This window comes from Peromyscus californicus, unplaced genomic scaffold (assembly GCF_007827085.1).
Source record: "Peromyscus californicus insignis strain IS unplaced genomic scaffold, ASM782708v3 Scaffold_4__1_contigs__length_199733344, whole genome shotgun sequence".
Lineage (NCBI taxonomy): Eukaryota > Metazoa > Chordata > Mammalia > Rodentia > Cricetidae > Peromyscus > Peromyscus californicus.
This window is the reverse complement of record NW_026294562.1, coordinates 46,187,194-46,205,131: the sequence shown is the minus strand read 5'-3', so window position 1 is coordinate 46,205,131 and position 17,938 is coordinate 46,187,194. Positions and strand designations below refer to the sequence as shown.

Here is a 17,938-nt window from a genome sequence, read left to right as displayed (position 1 = left end):
ATCTGTGACTCCAGTTCCAGAGGATCTGATGCCTTCTTGCCTCTGCAGGCACCAGGCACACATATGGTGCTCAGACATACATGCAGGCAAAAAAAAAAAAAAATACACAAAATAAAATTAAATAAGAATTAATTAAAAATATTATCTGTTCTAGGCTGGGTATGGTGGTGAATGCTTTTAATCTCAGCACTCTAGAGTTAGGTAGATCTCTGTAAGTTCAAAGCTAGCCTGGTCTACATAGCAAGTTCCAGGCCAACCAGGGTCCAGCTCTAGTCTCGGCATTCTTTTGGGTCCTTGAGAGTGAGAAAGCCCCTGTTCTTAGTCACACACACACACACACACACATACACACACACACACACACACACACACACACACACACACACACACACGATACATGTTAAGAAGCAGCCATGCTAAGTGACTAGGAGCAAATGTACTGTACATGGCCTGCTTTCTGGACTCCCCTTCAGGCCTTTGTTACTCAGATGGTTTTAGAAGAGATTTTTCATTTCACTCTTGGACTCTGCCTCCACGAGACTTCAATATGCCTTTCCTTTTTTTTTTTCTTTCTTCTCATCCCCAAAGGCTGGGCAATAGATTGGGGTGCATGGGCTGGGTAGGTTTCTGACGTGGGATACCACAGGGGAGATAACAGTCTGTTTTCTCTGAAGTTCAGAGCATCCAGGACTTTGTGGTTTGCCTTTCAGCCACACAGTAATCACCTTCGAGTTCTCAGAATGGCTTATCATCCCACAGTCTGTCTCCGGAGATTTTGATTTGGAATTGTTCTTTAAAGGGGTGTACATACACATTTATGAAAGTAATTTCTTTGTTCTGTTCTTTTCTTCCTTCCTTCTTTTCCTCCCTTCCCACAGGGTCTCTCCTTCAGTGGGCCAGACTGGTATTCCAGTCAGGCCTGAGTACTTCCCACCAAGCTAAGCCTATACAGTCTTTAGGGTACATTGAAATGTACCTGCGATGTTATCCAACTCTTCCAAACAGGATGATTACTTTTACCCCAATGTACACACAAGTTACTTCTGTTTTGTCTTCTCCTTCTTACTTCAGAGACGTATCAGACTTAAGACTTTGGCCTGTGGAGTGCAGGGACAGTGCTGTAGGCTCCGGACGCCTCCTTTCCGCTCTTAACTGTATTTACCCATAGCAGGCAGTTAATCCTTGTTTGTTGATTTAATGAACTGGAATTTTTTAACATGAGCCCTGTTTAGTTGCATAATTTGGAGTCCATTCTTCTCAAACGCACTCAACACCATAATGAGTTTCTGTATGGACTTCATTTGTTTGATTTAGGTTATGGGGATGTTTGCTTGGCAAATGCTTTCCAGATACATCAAAGGGTTTGGGATAGATTTAGGTTCACGCTCGGAATTTTCTCTTCCTGTTTCCTTCTTGATGTCCTTATATAGCTTTATCCTGTGGTTGCTGGTATTCCTATTTCCTGATTTCTTCCCAATGAGTGATATACTCTCCTGCTGATTGTGCTATCAATTTAAATATCTGGTCAGTGCCAGGGGGTGTCCCTGAGGTTGAGACAGGAGTGACAAAACAAAGAGGTCAATTAAGCCACAATGTAATTATTACTGACATCATAATGGCACCATTTGGGTCTGGCTCCTTAGGAAACCAGACATGGGATGTTGATCATTTTGTTTTCCAACGCTTTGTGTCCCTCCAAAACACACACACACACACACACACACACACACACACACACACACACACACGAGAGAGAGAGAGAGAGAGAGAGAGAGAGAGAGAGAGAGAGAGAGAGAGAGAGAGAGAGAAACTACTTGCTATTCCCCCCGCAAGCCATTTTACATTTCTGCCTATTGACTGGATCTTTAGTCATTCAAGTTTTTCTTTTCCCAGCAAATCTACCAGCTCTTTGAAGGTACTCATATAAAAGGGGTGAGAAATTTGTTTCCTTTGCTGTTTTGGTCAGCTATCTTTTTAAAAAGCAGAGCTTATAACAAACACATTTTATGTCCATAACTCGATCTGAGCCCCGGCTTAGTGAGTCAATGTGTGCATGCACCGAGGGGGTGGAGATTAGGCAAACTGGAGGAAAGACCTTGAAGTCCAAGACTGTTCGTTCCGAATTTGTAGCAACCGTTATGACCTTACATCGCAGCCGGGACCAACAGCAGCAGTTCATGGAAAGCACAAAATGTGAAGGCCTCAGCTTCTACAAAGGCAGGAACATAATACGAATCTCATCTCTTGTTGTTGAGACACACTGAATTTGAATGAAAATTTTTTCCCCAAATAGAACCTTGAATGAACAAGAGCTTTTCTATTTATTAGCAAACTGTCTCAAATTAGAAGACTAGAAACTAAATAGAATTTTGCTTCAATGATTATTAGTTTCTGCACTCTTTCCTATTTTATTCTCTCCCTCCTTTTCTTTGATACTAGGTCTCATACTGTTCAGGGAGCAATCCTCCTGCCTCAGCCTGTTGAATGTGGAGCTTATGGGCGTGAACCACCATCCCCGTCTCTTTCCCTTTATTTTGTACTACTTGGCATTCTTCCAGAAGCCATCCTTAACTGTCACGGTGTAGAAGGGTCAACCCCATATTACCAGGCTGTTTAACATAGTGTGCTGGTACCAAAAACAAACACTTCAGTGACCCCGAAAAGTTGGAACCCATCAAGAGGCTCTTGGAAACTTGGGCAGCTTCATTTTTCTCTTCTGGATTCAGATTCCTATCTGGAGATACCGAGGACAGTTCCGTCCACAAATCTCTCGGTCACCCCCTCACCCCCTACCCCGCGAGCCAGCGAGAATCGCTTCTCTTCCCCAGGGCGCAGTACCCCATTTTCTAAGACCGCCCTAGGGTCAGGGGCCACTCGAGGCAGCAGCGTCCAGCCCAATGGCGTTTTAGGAATAGGAAAGGGCAGCAGGGCTGCAGGGCGGCCCGAGGCGCAGCGCGTGGGCACCGCGCAGGGCTCCCGTGGCGCCAGCGGCCGGAGGGCAGGCCGAGGCCGCCATATTCTGGCCGACCACGCCCCGGAGGCCCGCGGCAGCCGAAGGTCGGTGTCCGCCTGCCGGCCCCGCTCGAGCGGCCGTGACCGTCGCGCCCCGGACCGCGCGGAGGGAGGCGGCTGCGGAGCGGGGCGGGCAGCCGGGGGCGGGGCGAGAAGCGCGCGAGCCGTCCAGGAGGGGCCGCGGCACCGCCTCTCGCTCTGCGCCCGCCCCCTGCGCCCGCCCTCCTCGCGCCGCCGCCGCCGCCTCCCTCCCGGATCTGTGCTCCAGTTCAGAGAAAGGAGAAAATGTGTGTGTGTGGCGAGGGGGAGGGCGAGCACTGAGCAGCCGCGGCGCGCCTGGCAATCGGGCCGGGTGGGCGTCCGGCGGAGGCGGGGGCGGAGGCGGGGAGCGCGCGGCGGCCGGCTGCCCGGTTTGCGCGCGAGCCGAGTGGGCGCGGGCAGGCCGAGGGCGCCCGGAGCCGAATCGGGTGGCGGCGAGGAGCGGACGCGCTGGGCGCGCGGAGCCGTCGGCGGTCGCTCGCTGCGGGGCCGCCTCGGTGGATGAGCTCGGGCCGCTGGGCGCACAGCCTAGGGCAGCGTCGGCGGCGGCGCGGGGCTCCAGGAGGGCCGCGCGCTCCCCGGGAAGGCGGCGTGTGAGCGCGGCCGGGCGCGGCGGCCTTTCCTCGCGCGCCCCAGGCCCCCGGCCCCCGCTCGTCCCCGGCCCGCCTGGGCTGCGGGCCCGGCCGTCGTCCTCCCCGCGGCTCCCCTGAGCTCGTCCCGGACGCGCGCCCGGGCGGCGGGGCTCCGCGGCCGCCGCTGCCTCGGGGGAGCGAGGGCGGAGGGTGTGTGTGTGTGTGCGCGCGTGTGAGCAGGGCGCCGGCGGGGCTGCAGCGAGGCACTTCGGAAGAATGACTCTGGAGTCCATCATGGCGTGCTGCCTGAGCGAGGAGGCCAAGGAAGCCCGGAGGATCAACGACGAGATCGAGCGGCAGCTGCGCAGGGACAAGCGCGACGCCCGCCGGGAGCTCAAGCTGCTGCTGCTGGGTGAGTACGGGCCTCGGGCCCCGGTGCCCCCCGCCCCGGCTCGCCGCTGCCCTCCCCGCGCGCGCCCCCGGCCGGCACCCGCACCCGCGCGCGCGCACACACACAGGGGCCGAGGGCCGGGGCTGCCCGGCGCCGAGCCCTGGCGTGCGCCTTTGGTGGCGGTCAGGGCCGAGCTCCGTGCGCCCGCCGCGTCTGCGGGACGGCTGAGCGTTCGCGCGAGCGGCGCGGGTGGGCGATGGCGTGCGGTGCGGTGACCCGCCAGCGTCCATTGTGGCGCGTTGTAGGGTGGCGAGGGAAGGGTGGAAACGGGGAGCAGACTCGGGATTGGATTCTGCTAGGAAAGGTGCTGTGGGAGCCGTGGCTGGCGCTCCAAAGAAACCCGGCTAATGTACTGGGCAGGGGCGGGGCGGGAAGGCTAGCCCAAATGTGCTCTACTGGAGTCACTAGGCCACTGAGAGGAGCGACCCCAGAAGAGTTGCTTGGCCGGTGGATGGTGACAGGCGTCTCTTCTGCACCATTCCTTCCGGATAAAGATGAGGGATCAGGGAGGGTTGTACTGTGTGGTTGTTGACAGCGGATGGGTATCTTTTGTTTAATGAGGCGACCCAGATGTATGCCTGAATTCACTGCAGTTTCTACTGGAAACCAGCACAGCCTCTAGTTACTCTCCTGGAAACAAACAGAAACCTTTTGTTTCAAACGGACATTTTAGTATCTTGCCATCTGGGCTCCAAGAAAAACGGGAAGAATTCAAGAAAATTTCCCTCTAATCTCGTTAAAAAAAAAAAAAAGACAACCCAGCATTCAATGTTAACACGAAGTTAGCAAGAAAATTCTGTTTTCAAATAGAAATTATATTGATTATTATCTCTGAGAGAATGTTCAGAATCAAGCGATCAGGGTTCACGTACAAGCTAACATGACATAAGTCTAAGCTATTATGGTAGGAAGCATGAACAGCTTTGCAGGAACAGGCCTGAAAAATATCTGCACTTGTGTTTATTTGTATGAGTAAAAATAACGCTTCTCAAACATTTCTGTAAGAAAAGGATATTGCATTGTTAGTTCGGATTTGAGAAGCGCCCCCTCCCCCCTTTTTTATCTGGAGCATTCAATCTGTTGGCTCCAGGAACCCATTACCTTTGGGACTGAATTTCTTATGTACTGGATCGCTTACAATCAGGAGCAAAATATCATAATTACAAATGGTTACCAATGCTGTCTCCTTGTCTTGACTTAAGTCTTCATATTGAAATCCAGTTAGGTAAATGTGCAAATATAAAGTATTCATAAAGAACAGAAGGCAAGGGGCAGTATGGAGAGGTGGGTTTCAGGGGGAATGAAGCCAGGGGAACAGGAAAATTGGATAAGTAAAGCCTGTCCACCCTTGTCATTTCTGTTACTTCTCATGGCTGAAAATGGAATGCCTTTTGATTTTTTTTAAAAAGAGAAGGGAAAAGCATGGGCAAGTGGAATAAATATATAGTGTTCTAGTATACAATTAAGAGGAAAGACATGTATTTTAGAGATTTTCTCTGAGACTTGGGTTTTAATTTTCCTTTGTTTACAGTCTTCATATGTTTGTGTTTAGCCAGGAGCAGGGCATTTGAGGTCTCGTTAACCAGACTTATTTGCCTGAAATTTGACAGTTCGAGGTTTCCCAGCAGCTATGAGTTTGGTTTGTCAGAGGGCCTAGGTTTAACTGCCTGAGAGGGTACTACACTTACAGAGATACTTAATTACAAGCTATGTATTTTAATAATATATCATGCCTTTAAAAGTGAACTTGGAAATGATTGCTGAGAATGAAACCCCACAGTTTTACTGCTAAAAAAGTGGTAGGTATAAGTGTGTGGCTGCCCTCCCCCACTTATTATATTTGAGCAGGGTTTCACACAGCCCCACCTCACCTGTCAAAGACAGACTGTAATACATGGTAGAAAAATTTGCTGTTTATTCAGCACCTACGTTCATGAGCAGCATTTAAAAATCATAGTTACCTGTCAAAAACAGGCACCCTGGACATCATTGACAATCACTACTGTTCTGGGGCTGGATAGGCTTCTCCCCCATCTGCAGTACCCACACTATTTGTTCAGTCATGATAGACATTAAGTGTAAATTTCTCTGTGTGTGTATATGGGGATGTGACTTTCGAGTTTGAGTTTAGCAAGGAACTGAGTGTTCATGTGAACAAGGGAGGATTTTGGGGAGGGGCTCCTTTGGGAAAGTCCTGGCCTTGGTGCTTTATGAGTAGTCTTCATTTCCTCGCTCTTTTGTTCAATTTACCAAAGAACCCCCATCCAGAGATATATTCCCCCATCCGGAGATATATTCCCCATAGAGAACATACTCCTTCACAGTTTAAAGTTCTTTTTTCATCTTTGATCATTTGTTTACATGGAGGGATCACTCTTGTGTTGAAATGAAATTCTGTGTAAAATTGTTTTCAAAGTTTGAGTTCAAGGCTGACATTCATGGAAAGGGTTTGCCCCGCAGAGATGTAATGCATTTTTCTTGTAATTATTTATTTCTTAGTAATGTAGCAATATCACAAAACAGTTGTTATCTGACTAGGTTATCAAGTGTGGCAGTAAAATTTGGGCTCTTGAGTCATAATCCAGCACTTATACCAGTTTGTTCCACATTTATTCTACGGTTGCTTACACATTTTGATTTCATTCTTCTTGAAGAATGATCTCTGACATGTCATCACACTAAGAGTTTCATTTTAACTCTAATTTTTGTCTTGTTCTCTTTAATTCATTCATATTAGTGTTTGTTTTCTTTGACACCTCAAAGAAAACTTTGTATAGGATACAGAATAAACTAGAAGGCATTTGATATTTAATATCTTGCCTTTATAGTTGAAATGTTATGAATATTCATTAGACATTTCTGTTGTTGATACGTAGGTCACAGCATTTAATTATTGATTTGTCTTCAGGTTTCTGAGGAGCAAATGGCCCTGAATGCTTTAGGTCATAGATACTCACTGGGAAGCTTTATTCAGTTCCTTGAAGATACTACCTCTCTCCTCACTGACCTGTTGTTTTACATGTGTTTAAAATTTCTATTCTGTAGACCTTAGTCATCAAATTAGCAAAACCTTTTTATTTATGGATTCCTCCTCTTGAAAATAGGCAGCGTTTAGGTCAGTCTTAAATGGAAGGATGTATGCATTTGGCCTTTGAAAGTGAATTACATACACATTTAAAAATTTTTATCTGTTCCATTCTGCAAGCTCATGAGGGTAGGATTGTGTGTGGATTATGTGTGTTTGCTCACTACTGAGTTCCACCTTCTAGGATGGCAATACTTGCTGAATAAATAATTTTGTGATCTTGAAAAAAAATCACATGTAATTCTCTGAGCCAGTGAGTTACACATGCATCCCAGGGTCCTAGACATCTGTGCAGTATCTTGTGTTTTGTGCTGGCTAGGTTAGAATGGGAACAGCTTTTGATATTGGGAGTCAAACCCAGTATCTCATACTTGCTAGGCAAGTGCTCCAACTCTGTACTTTTTACTTGGAGACACGGTCTCACTAAGTTGCCTAGGGAAGCCTCGAATTGGGATCCTCCTGCTTTATCTGTCCTCTTGACCAGCTAAGATCACAGGCCTACACCACTAGTCCCAGCCCAGTCATGCTTATAAAATGTAAATTTCAAGAAAACCGGTCAATTCTATACTTCGATTACTGTTTATCCTATAAAGGCTGGTTTAAACATACCATATTTTACTGGATTTTTTTCCCCATGATAACATTGATCATAGTGAATTTTTAATATTCCTTCTTTGATGATCAAACAGATTTTTGTGATTAATACATACACTGACATGAGGGAAACTTTAGCGGTTAAGTACAGACTGTTAGGAATTGGAATTTGTATTGAAATTTACAGGTGTAAAGCAAGAAGGGACCTGGAAGGCTGGGAGTGGCTGTTCTGTCTAAGTAAAGTTAGAGAGTATTGCTCTGTGCACATTGAAGCACTCTTCCAGTTCCCCCAAAGTAGCTGTCAGGGTTGGTTGCCCTGAACCTCCTGCCCTGGAGATATCAAAATGTGATGTTGCTGTAAAGACTGAGCAGTTTTTTTTTTTTAAATGCTTTTTCATTTTTTAAAAGCTTTGAATACGTTTCTAAAAATCAAAATTTATTTGCATGTTTCTTCCTTTGAAAATAATAAAAAAAACAAAAAAGTGAAGTGTTACATCTGAAGGCTGAAATGGGAACATTGAAATCCAAGCCATAGCTCTGACTGACAGCCTTCAGAGTAAGATTTTTCACAGAGCTATGTGGATTCCCTATCCTTATTTGTCATATACCTGTCAGTCTTGGACTTACAGATCTTCATCAGAGGGTTTTGGACTCAATTAAAACCCTGCTGAAGGTGTGAATCTGTGTGAAGTTATTCTGTGTGAATCTATTCAAATATTTGTATGTAGGGGTTGAAAAGAGAACCAGAAGAGCAATCTAGTAGCCATTTTGTTTACCACAAACAAATTTGGTAGCTTCTTTTTTATTTAGAAATACTAACCTAGTTCCCTTTTATGAGGTGGCGTATGTTCATTTTTAAGAAGTGCTCAATAGATACAGTTAGGGTTTTTTATTACAGATAAGTTTTTAAGGCCGTGAAACAGCTTTTGTAACTGTGAGGCTGTGTGTGCTATGCTAAACTTAGCAGAAAAGGGAAAAGATTTTTCTTCGTGATCCAGCCAAGCTTTATATCGGAGAAAAAATGAACAGGATTTTCCAGGATGAATTCTCTTCCAGCATCCATATCAGTTTTTCTTTGAAGGGAACTGTTATTCTGTTGATGTTAGCAGAACAGTGATTGGGGTTGAAGAGGGGAAATAGGGAATGAAGGAGATGTCTTGCAAGAGAGGCGCCATTTTCAGGTTGGGAATGTTTTCTCCAGAAGGCGAAGGGGCTGCCTCCTGCAGACCTGGTGTATTGGGTTGAGAGGGATGTGTATATTTGTAGCAACAGATTTAAACTCATTTCCTGGCTGAAGAGGCAAGCAACGGCAGTTTTCAAAGGGAAACGTCTATGGTGGCTTTTAGGTAATCATTAAGATTTGTGCAGAATTAATCCTAGGGAAGTGTGAAATAGCAATAGAAGGTAAGATGTGTGATTGTTGGTAATTAAATCTGTGGCAGTAACTGTACAGTAAACAGCGTTTTCTCTTGTTTTGCTGAGTGGAGTGACACGAAGGACAGCTGTTCTCAGACCCGGGCCCTGTTTTGAGTAAGCGGATGCTCCTAATGGTGTTCCATGGTCCCTTTGATTTGTCATGTCGCTGATACGGAGAAGTCTGACTGATTTCTTATCTAATGAGTGGCAATATGGCAGAAGCACATATACCTACTGACAAGATGAATCAGAGTCCAAAGTGGTTGTGACTCTGCACTGCACAGAAAAATAAACAGCTCTTGTGGCCCTGAGAGCCCCAAACTGAGTTGGCCATGTCAGTTAGGTCTGTGGTTAGCCTTCATACCTCGCTGTCGTTTCTGAAGTCAGCACAGAGAGCTTTTACTTTTTACTTTTTGGTGCAGGGGATTGAATCTAGGGACCCATGTGTGCTAACCATGTGCTCCCTGCTGAGCTACACCTCACCTCCAGCCTCTTTGTAGTTCAGTATTAAAGAACAAAATTAGTATTGTTCGTAAGTAAAATTATGAAGCTCTCGCAAATCCACTTACTAAACAAATACTTGTGAATTGCTGGAAAATAAACTTTGCATCCAGATTTTCTTCCCAGTCATATATTAAGAAATAGCCGCCTCTCAGATGCTCTCCACATGAAGAAATGTTAAGCACTACTGTGTGCAGAGCTATGTGCTGCCTGAAACGCTGCTTTAGTTATGTGCCAACAGGAAGGATCGAGTCTCCAGGCAGGTTTCTTTGTTGTTGCCTAGGTCACCTTGCAAGCTTTTCTGTTGCCTCTTCATGCAAAAGAAAAGGCAAAATATATTGTAGACCATTGTAGGAGCCTTTCTGGAATTCACACAAGCAGGGAAAGTAGATGGTCTGGAGAACGTGAATTCCTAAGTATATGCTCATTATTTCCCTGAATCAGGTCAGTTTTTGCTTGTAACTGAGAAACTACTGGATGGGAAGCTCCTGGAGGCAAAGATGGTGCCTCTTGGATCTTGGTGTCTCAGTATCCCATCAAGCCTGGCTGATCTTACCCTGGCTTTATTCTCAGCAACTAGGGGTGTGGAGGCAGCCGGGTTCCCACAAGAAAGCAGCTTAGTTGGAGGGAATGAATGCGAATTTCTTGCTTTTTTTCTGCTGGGTATCGTCCATATGGTCTCCATTTTCCACTCCTCTTTGTTGGGTAGTGGCCACCTAGGGCACACAGGAAGAGGCCTTGTGTTTTAGAGGTGGAATGCTTGTGGCTTCATGGCTTTCCATTCATTTTCTGCTGAGAATCTTTCATTGTCACATAGCTTCAGGGTGGAAAGCCGTAGATGCAGCTGCTCCGGTGGAGTGCTCTTAGCCACACAAGACCTTTGAAAGTTCAGAATTCCATGCAGTTACTGCGGGGTTACTCTTGGATTGTGACCAGTTGGATTCGCTTTAGAAACAAAGCCGTGTCAAGGAGGTGTCTAATGGATTGTGGTGTGGTTGGGATCTGAAGTGTTGTTAATGTCATTGTATTCCCGAAACCTCACAGAAGGGAACGGTAATTGATCCACAAATTAAGGAGAAAGAGATAGAGTGAAGTTTTTTGGCTCCATTACAGGAAGTGAACAGTGACTTTAGAATCCAGTATGTATATTCTTTGGAGATAGCCTTGTGATTTTTTGTTTTCCCCTCTTTGGAGAACTGAAAACATGAATGAATTGCCTCTTCCAATAATTTAACCTTTTTTTTTTTTTTGGTCATTACTTGTTAAAAGCTAGAAATAGAATTTCTTTTGTTTCTTTTTTTTTGTGTTTTAAAACATGTTTCATTGTTTTTAATATTTTTTTTCCGTTCACTGTCTTGCTGTAGGGGCAGCCGCGTCATCATTGGCCTCTTTCCCACCATTTCTTACCTGGTAGCTGCAGCCTTCTGTAGAGGTGCTTGTGCTCCGCCCAGCTCTTCTTAGGCTTACAGCCTTGGGTACCACACCCCATGTGAATACCCCCCACCTGTTTATCCTCACTTAATGTTAAGTGAGGGTCCTTACTGCGTGCATACGTTCTCAGACTCCGAGAACTCCCTGTTTCTGTCAGACATCATGTGGTAGTGAGCTGTGTGTGAAGTTGGGTGCCTCGACACATTAAAAGAAAGGGGTCTGTGATCGAGTAAGCATGCCTGGCTTTCTTCTGCAGCTGGTACTTACTATGTGCTGTAAAGCAAAATACATCACTGCCCAGGAGAATGTCAAATCCTTTTTCCTTCCTTTTCCAGAGTCCAGGGCCTTGAGATTGGTTCATGATTGCCAGCAGAGAGCTAGTGAGCCAGTGCAGGGTAATCTAACGGGCTGCTGGGTTTGCAGATAGAGTGCCATGTGTTCGCTGGGATGGGAAAGGTCCTGTGGGCTGTGGCACGTGTGGAGTAGCAGCACATCTTTGTCATGAACAAAGTGCTGTGAACACTCTGGCCTCAGTTATTTGAGAGCCTTAATAGTCTCTTTCTGATTGCATTTCCATTCAGATCATTAGGGAGGATGTGTTTTTGTTATATCCAGTCAGTCTGGGCTATATTCTTTCAGGGGTGTGTGTGTGTGTGTGTGTGTGTGTGTGTGTGTGTGTGTGTGTGTGTGTGTGTGTGTGTGTTTCAAGGTAAGGATACAATGATAATTTTTTGCCGTGTGAATTGATATTTTGAGGTCTGTACTTGACTGAATGCCTGCCTTATAATCAGTGTAGGTTCTTTCTGCACATGGCGGATGCAATTTTCCTCTTGTCCTAGAGAGATGACCCATTTCCTGCGACTGGTTCTAATAATACAGGATGACTTTAATTCTTGTTCATAGTTTGCCCTTAAAAGAATTGCAGGATACTTAAGTGCTTAACTCTCTTCGCTCTGTAGCTCTTGTGGCATATTTTTGAGAATCAGCAAGTCATACAATGATTTGAAACAATGACAGATTGGCTTTGTGAAATAATTAAACACCATTATGGTGCATTTTGGAATAGTTAATGTATATCTTCCCCCAACCTGTAAAAGGCAGTCAGTATTGCTGCCCTACTTGTCTTGTTATTTTTTTTCCTCCCCTATAGAATGATCTTAGGGGGTAATTCTGTTTATTTGCCTAGTTTGTTTTTTCTATAGAAATGTAGAATGAAGAAATTAACTGAGAAAGATCTCCAAGGACCCCGTGAACTTAGAAACTCCCTTCTCTTTTGTAACCTTGGACCGCAGTTCCTTTCTGTCCTAGTTCATCTGTGGATGAGGGGTCTGAGTGTGTGGGAGTGGGGAGGGTACCCCCTCCTTTCACGAGAGCTTTACAAGGAAGCGTTCCCAATCTGGTGAACTTGTGCTGGTCAGCTTGGATCTTCTAGCTCCTTGCTGCGGTAACTCAGTGTGATACATGCAGCCCTGCTGGTGGTGGTGGTGGGCTGGACAGGGTGCTCATTGCTCATGCTCAGAAAGCAAGGCCTGAGAACGAGGCCTTAGTTGTCCAGTGCTCCCTCCTGCTGCCTGGCATGCTGCTGATAGGAGCTCTGTCTTCACAGGGAGTGGTATCAGAATCCTTCTGTCATATCAGCATGAGTCTCTTGCTTCCTACAGGAAAGGCGATATCCTGGGAGGCACAGGGGTGGAGCTGGAGAGGCAGTGCCCGTGCCCTGCTTAGGCAGGGGTCTTTTTTTAACTACCCCTGCCAGCTTCCTCTGACTTGCTACTTTTGTTTTTGTTTCCCTGGCTTTAAGCATTGCTTCTACTAGTTTACAAATAATCTCTGTTCCCCAAGTGCAACTCTGCCATTTTCTGTGAGTGATCACTGGTGGGCTGGTGAGGTGGTCATTAAGGCCTCACATTCCAAAGAGGAACTCATCGGGGACTCTTTTATATTTGGAACTAGTAGTAAAGATGTGTCCTGGAAAGATCCAACAGCAACCAGAGCATTTATGTTCATTACATCACTGTGCCCCTCTTTCTTGGGGCTTATAGTACATCGAGGAAAATATTCATGGCAGGAATATATAGAGAAAGAATTTCATATTTTTGATTTTAGATGTATTTGATGCTATGACCTCTGTACCATTCCAATTGGCATGTGCACAGTTAAGAGGAACCTTAAGAAAACAACTTCCTGTGTCTCTTGTCTGCATCTCTAGAAGAGCTGTGGTCAAACACCAGAAGGACTCTCACCGAGGTCTTGGGAAAACTGAGAAGAGCCAGATTCTGACGTCGCCAAACCCTGCTTTCCTTGGGATCTTAGCTTCAGGCTCTTGGCTTTGCTCTTGGGTTTGTGGTTGGTCTGCCCAGTCACAGGGCAGAGAATAGAGATGGGATCCAAGGTGTGGAAAGGCAGAGGGTGCTCTGGAAGGAGGCGGGGGAGCAAAGGAGAAATGTCTGTTCTTTCACTCAGTGGCCTCCATCTGGAAGAGCAGGCCAGTGCTGCTTCCTCCTCCAGCTCTCCCCCAACAGCATCTCTTGGCCCTCTTCATCCTCACTCCTCAGGGGTGAATTGGGAGCTGGGCAGTCAAGGAAGCTTGGGCTGGATGGGAGGACTGTGTTTTACAGTTACTCTCCTGCAGATTAGGTGTGCTCAGTTCAGAGCTAATGTGCAGCAGAGTCTTGCAAAGAACCATCCACATTTAAAAAGAAAGTTTGTAGCCTGGCTCCACTATGGCTTCTTTAAAAATTGTTTTCTGTCAACTTCTTGAGGTGCTTAAAATAGGTGTCTGTTCTGAGAGCTCTGGTCTCCTGTCATAGGTCATGAGGGTGCTTCTTGATCTACCCTTGTCCAAGAAATGCTTTTATTTGGCTTGCTTCTTCTGTTGCCCAAAGCAATAAGAAGATAAGCAATAGCTATTCTTGCTAGTTAGATTGATACTTAGGTAGAGGCATGTTTTGTGGAAAGAACTTAAAAATTTTAGTAGAGAAGAGGCTATCAAGGGGGTCATCATCTTCAAATCCCCCGTCTAAGTACGCAACCCCAACCCACCCCCGTTAATCTAGAGTCTCATTCGTGTAGCTCAGGCTGGTCTTGAATTCACTGTGTAGCTGAACTCACTGTGTAGCTGAGGATAACTGAATTCCTGATCCTTTTGCCTCTACCTCCTAAGTTAAGTGCTGGGTTTATAGGCATAGACCACCATGCTCAATTCAGTATGGTACTGGGTGTGGAACCCAGAGCTTTCCTGCATGTTAGGCAAGACTCCTCTAACTGAACCATATCCCCAGTCCTCTAGTGTAGGCTTTTAAAAAGATCTTTGAGTATGGGCCTGCACTCTGGGCATTGAATCCACAGCCAGGTGCTTACTGAGCTTGTGTTATCACTGAAGTACACCTGAGCTCCCTCTCTAACCTTTTTTGTTTTTTGAGTCAGGGTTTCTCTGTGTAGCTCTGGCTGTCCTGGAACTTACTCCGTAGATCAGGCTGGCCTCGAACTCACAGAGATCCTCCTGCCTCTGCCTCCCTAGTGCTGGGATTAAAGGTAGGCATCACCTACCCCCTCACCCCCGCTATTTCCTAGCATTTTTAAAGAGTGCTTAGTGTCTGTTTCTGATTGAGATGAGCATTGAAAATGGAGCTGCACTCAACCACAATACCAACTGAATGGGATTACTTGACTTAAAATATGGGAAAAAATGTATTTTGAAAAAAATGAGTAATTTGAAGAACTGTAGTGCTAGAACAAACTCAGCCTCTAGTTTCATGACTCAGTTTCTGATGGAGTTAATGATTTGCCTTCGCTGTCTCCTCGTAGCATACCCTTGGCTTACAGTGGTAAGTCTGGAGGGGAAGTGCTATGTCCAAGGACTAGTGCTTATGGACATTCATACTTTTGTCATGGTTATTTTCTTGAGACAGGGTCTCACTCTGTAGCTCTGGCTGTCTTGGAACTCAGTATGTTGACCAGGCTGGCCTCAGATTCACAGAGAGAGATCCACTTGCCTCTGCTTCCTGAGTGTTCATTCTTACGATCCTTATGTTGGGCTATTTAAGATATTCCTATTAAGAAAGGATTGGCACTCGGGAGGCAGAGCCAGGCGGATCTCTGTGAGTTCAAGGCCAGCCTGGGCTACCAAGTGAGTTCCAGGAAAGGCACAAAGCTACACAGTGAAACCCTGTCTTGAAAAACAAAAAAAAAAAACAAAAAAAAAAAAAAAAAGAAAGGATTGGAATGTTGGACACTTTCTTATGGTGACAGGTCCCATAATTTTTCTCATATTCTCATTAGCACCTTGCATTTTCTTGGTAAAGAGTTGTTTCATTGGAGGAAATAATAAAACTTTATGTATATTTCCTTAGGGAAATTTTCAAATCTAAATGCCTTTTCACCAGAGACCTTTGAGGAACATATTTTCTATAGGACTTCCTGCTCCAGACTACGCATACTCTGGGAACTGAGTCTTCTCTGGGGTTTTTCTAAATCCCCAGGGTCTGTGAATTGCTCCTCAAATTACAGTGTATCCTCCAAGGATTAGTTAATTAATGCCTTGTGCATTAATCAGTAGACCCAAGTCATGTGGTCACACAATTAATTTTTTATATTTATATATTCTATATTTAATGAAAATATTCTTCCTTTGTAGAATTGAATTTATATTGGTTTATTCTTTTTTAAAATTAGAGGTGAGCACTTAATATTTTCTCAGGTAGTTTGTTTGTAAAACAGTAGAAAAGTTCAGTAGTGAAAAAACCGTCTCATTTAATATAAAGTTCAAGTCTGAGACAAGAAGCACTTTTTCTCTCTTGAGAATATATCCTTAAATACATTATATCTTTATATTAACCTTTGAGTAAATGACAGTCCATTCTGTTATTTAATTATATTTTTGTTTGTCTTTCAGTGATCATGAAATGATAGTAATAATGAGTAGTTTTTTCCACACACAATTGAAAAGATGATTTTAAAATTAATTCATAAATACATCCAAAATGTTCCACTGTAACCTAAGAACTATGACTTTTTTCTGGGTGTTGCTCCTTTCTCTCTATTCTGTTGTATTTCCAGTATTTCTTGCATAGGTGTGATCACACTGTACAATTTGATACTGTTGTAAGCATGTTCTATGTGGGGTTAGAGAGTTCACATTTGCACCTGAGATGGGTATATGATGCTCTATGTAGAGGAATTATACTAATTTGTTTAATTCTTCTTTTTTAAAAAATTATTTTATTTTATGTGCTTAAGTGCTTTGCCTTCATGTATGTATGTGTACTATATGTGTGCTTGGTGCCCATGGAAGTCAGAAGAGGGCGTCAGATCCCTTGGAACTGGAGTTGCAGATGGTTGTGAACCACCATGTGGGTGCTAGGGAACTGAACCTGGGTCCTCTGCCAGGGCAACAAGTGCTCTTAATTACTGAGAGGTCTCTCTAGCCCCTCAGTTCTTTTTCTGTTTGACATGTAAGTTTTTCCGTTTCTTTTTTTTTTAAATTGCTTGTTTGTTTTTCCTTTCTTTTTCTTCCCCCTCCCTCCCTCCCTCCTTCCCTCCCTCCCTCCCTTCCTTTTTTTTTTTTTTTTCCTTTTTTGAGACAGAGTCTTACTAAGCAGCTCTGACTGGCCTCACACTCACAACAGTAGGTTCAAAGAGCCCCCCTGCCTCTCTGCCTTCTGAGTGCTGGGGTTAAAGACATTGACCACAGTGCTGGACTCTCAGTGTTTCCTTTTAAAAAATACCGCCCTGATGAAGTTCTGGGTGGGCAGCTTTTTAAAACAGAAACAGTTGATACATGTAAATTCTATTTCTGGGTCAGAAGATATGAAAAAAAAAACAGTGTGATTCTTAGAGGATTGTATTTAATCCCCACAGCGAGCAGTGTTATGGGGAGATCATTGCGTTTGTAATCTGAAGATCTGCATTCAGTCACTAGTGACAATTATCATGACCATGGTGTTTTTTTTTTTTTTTGTCTCTTCATTTCTTTTGCCTATTTATGAGCTCCAAGCATGCAAATGAAATTAAGTTTTTGTCATATTCACTGAAATTGACTTAACCCATCTGTTGTTTTGTTTTTCTTTGTTTTGTATTATTCAGTAGTTTTTTTATTATTATCAAGGCAAATTTGTTGATCTTTTGGTATATTCTATTTTAAAATGAAAATCTTAATGTACTCTAGATATTCCATAAAATACAATTTGTTGACATTGTTATGTTATATATACAAACTAAATTGAGTGTAGTGTTATTATCACTGTTATATGGTTCTTTTTGAACACGAAAGTGAAGTATGCATGTAATTCACACTGTAAGCTATTCAATATGTAATTTTTTTATTCAATAATATGTACTGGGTATTGTTATGTTAATATAAAAATTTCATATCATAATTACAGCTTTTTAGCATTGTAGTGGGATGGCATGCATGCTTGTGTGTGTATGTGTATGTGTGTATGTTATCTGGTGTTGAACCTAGGGCCTGGTACATGCTGGGCAAGTGCTCTACCCAGAAGTCACCCTGTCCCCAGTGCATTTGAATCATATGGAAGTGGCTAGTTTGCATCAGCTCATAAAATCTAGTTCTACAGATTTCATCCCAGCATTACAAAACCCAGTGCCTTCACTTTGGCAGTTTGAGATCAGCTGTTGGAGGAGTATTTGCCCCAGAAATGGGTGAAAGCCATTACAAATCAGGGCTCTCCAGGCCCCTGGAGAGCTGGTTATTTACCAGCATATCACTGTTTGTACTTGATGAATTTTTACTCTGAGTCCATCAAGACAATTTTATAGGCAATACAGTGCTGGAGTGACCATTGTAGGGAATGCATTTCTGTACATTGGTAAGATACC

General features: G+C 44.4%; 1 protein-coding gene across 1 annotated transcript in view; it reads left to right on the top strand.

The window, feature by feature from the left end:
• The first annotated feature begins 3,784 nt into the window (after positions 1–3,784).
• The window catches only part of LOC128124428 (guanine nucleotide-binding protein G(q) subunit alpha), a 248,542-nt gene continuing 234,388 nt past the window's right edge, over positions 3,785–17,938 (top strand). Inside the window, exon 1 of the mRNA XM_052760671.1 lies at positions 3,785–4,035. Coding sequence (XP_052616631.1) covers positions 3,900–4,035 — 136 coding nt within the window. The 5' untranslated portion in view covers positions 3,785–3,899. The remainder of the gene's footprint in view (positions 4,036–17,938) is intronic.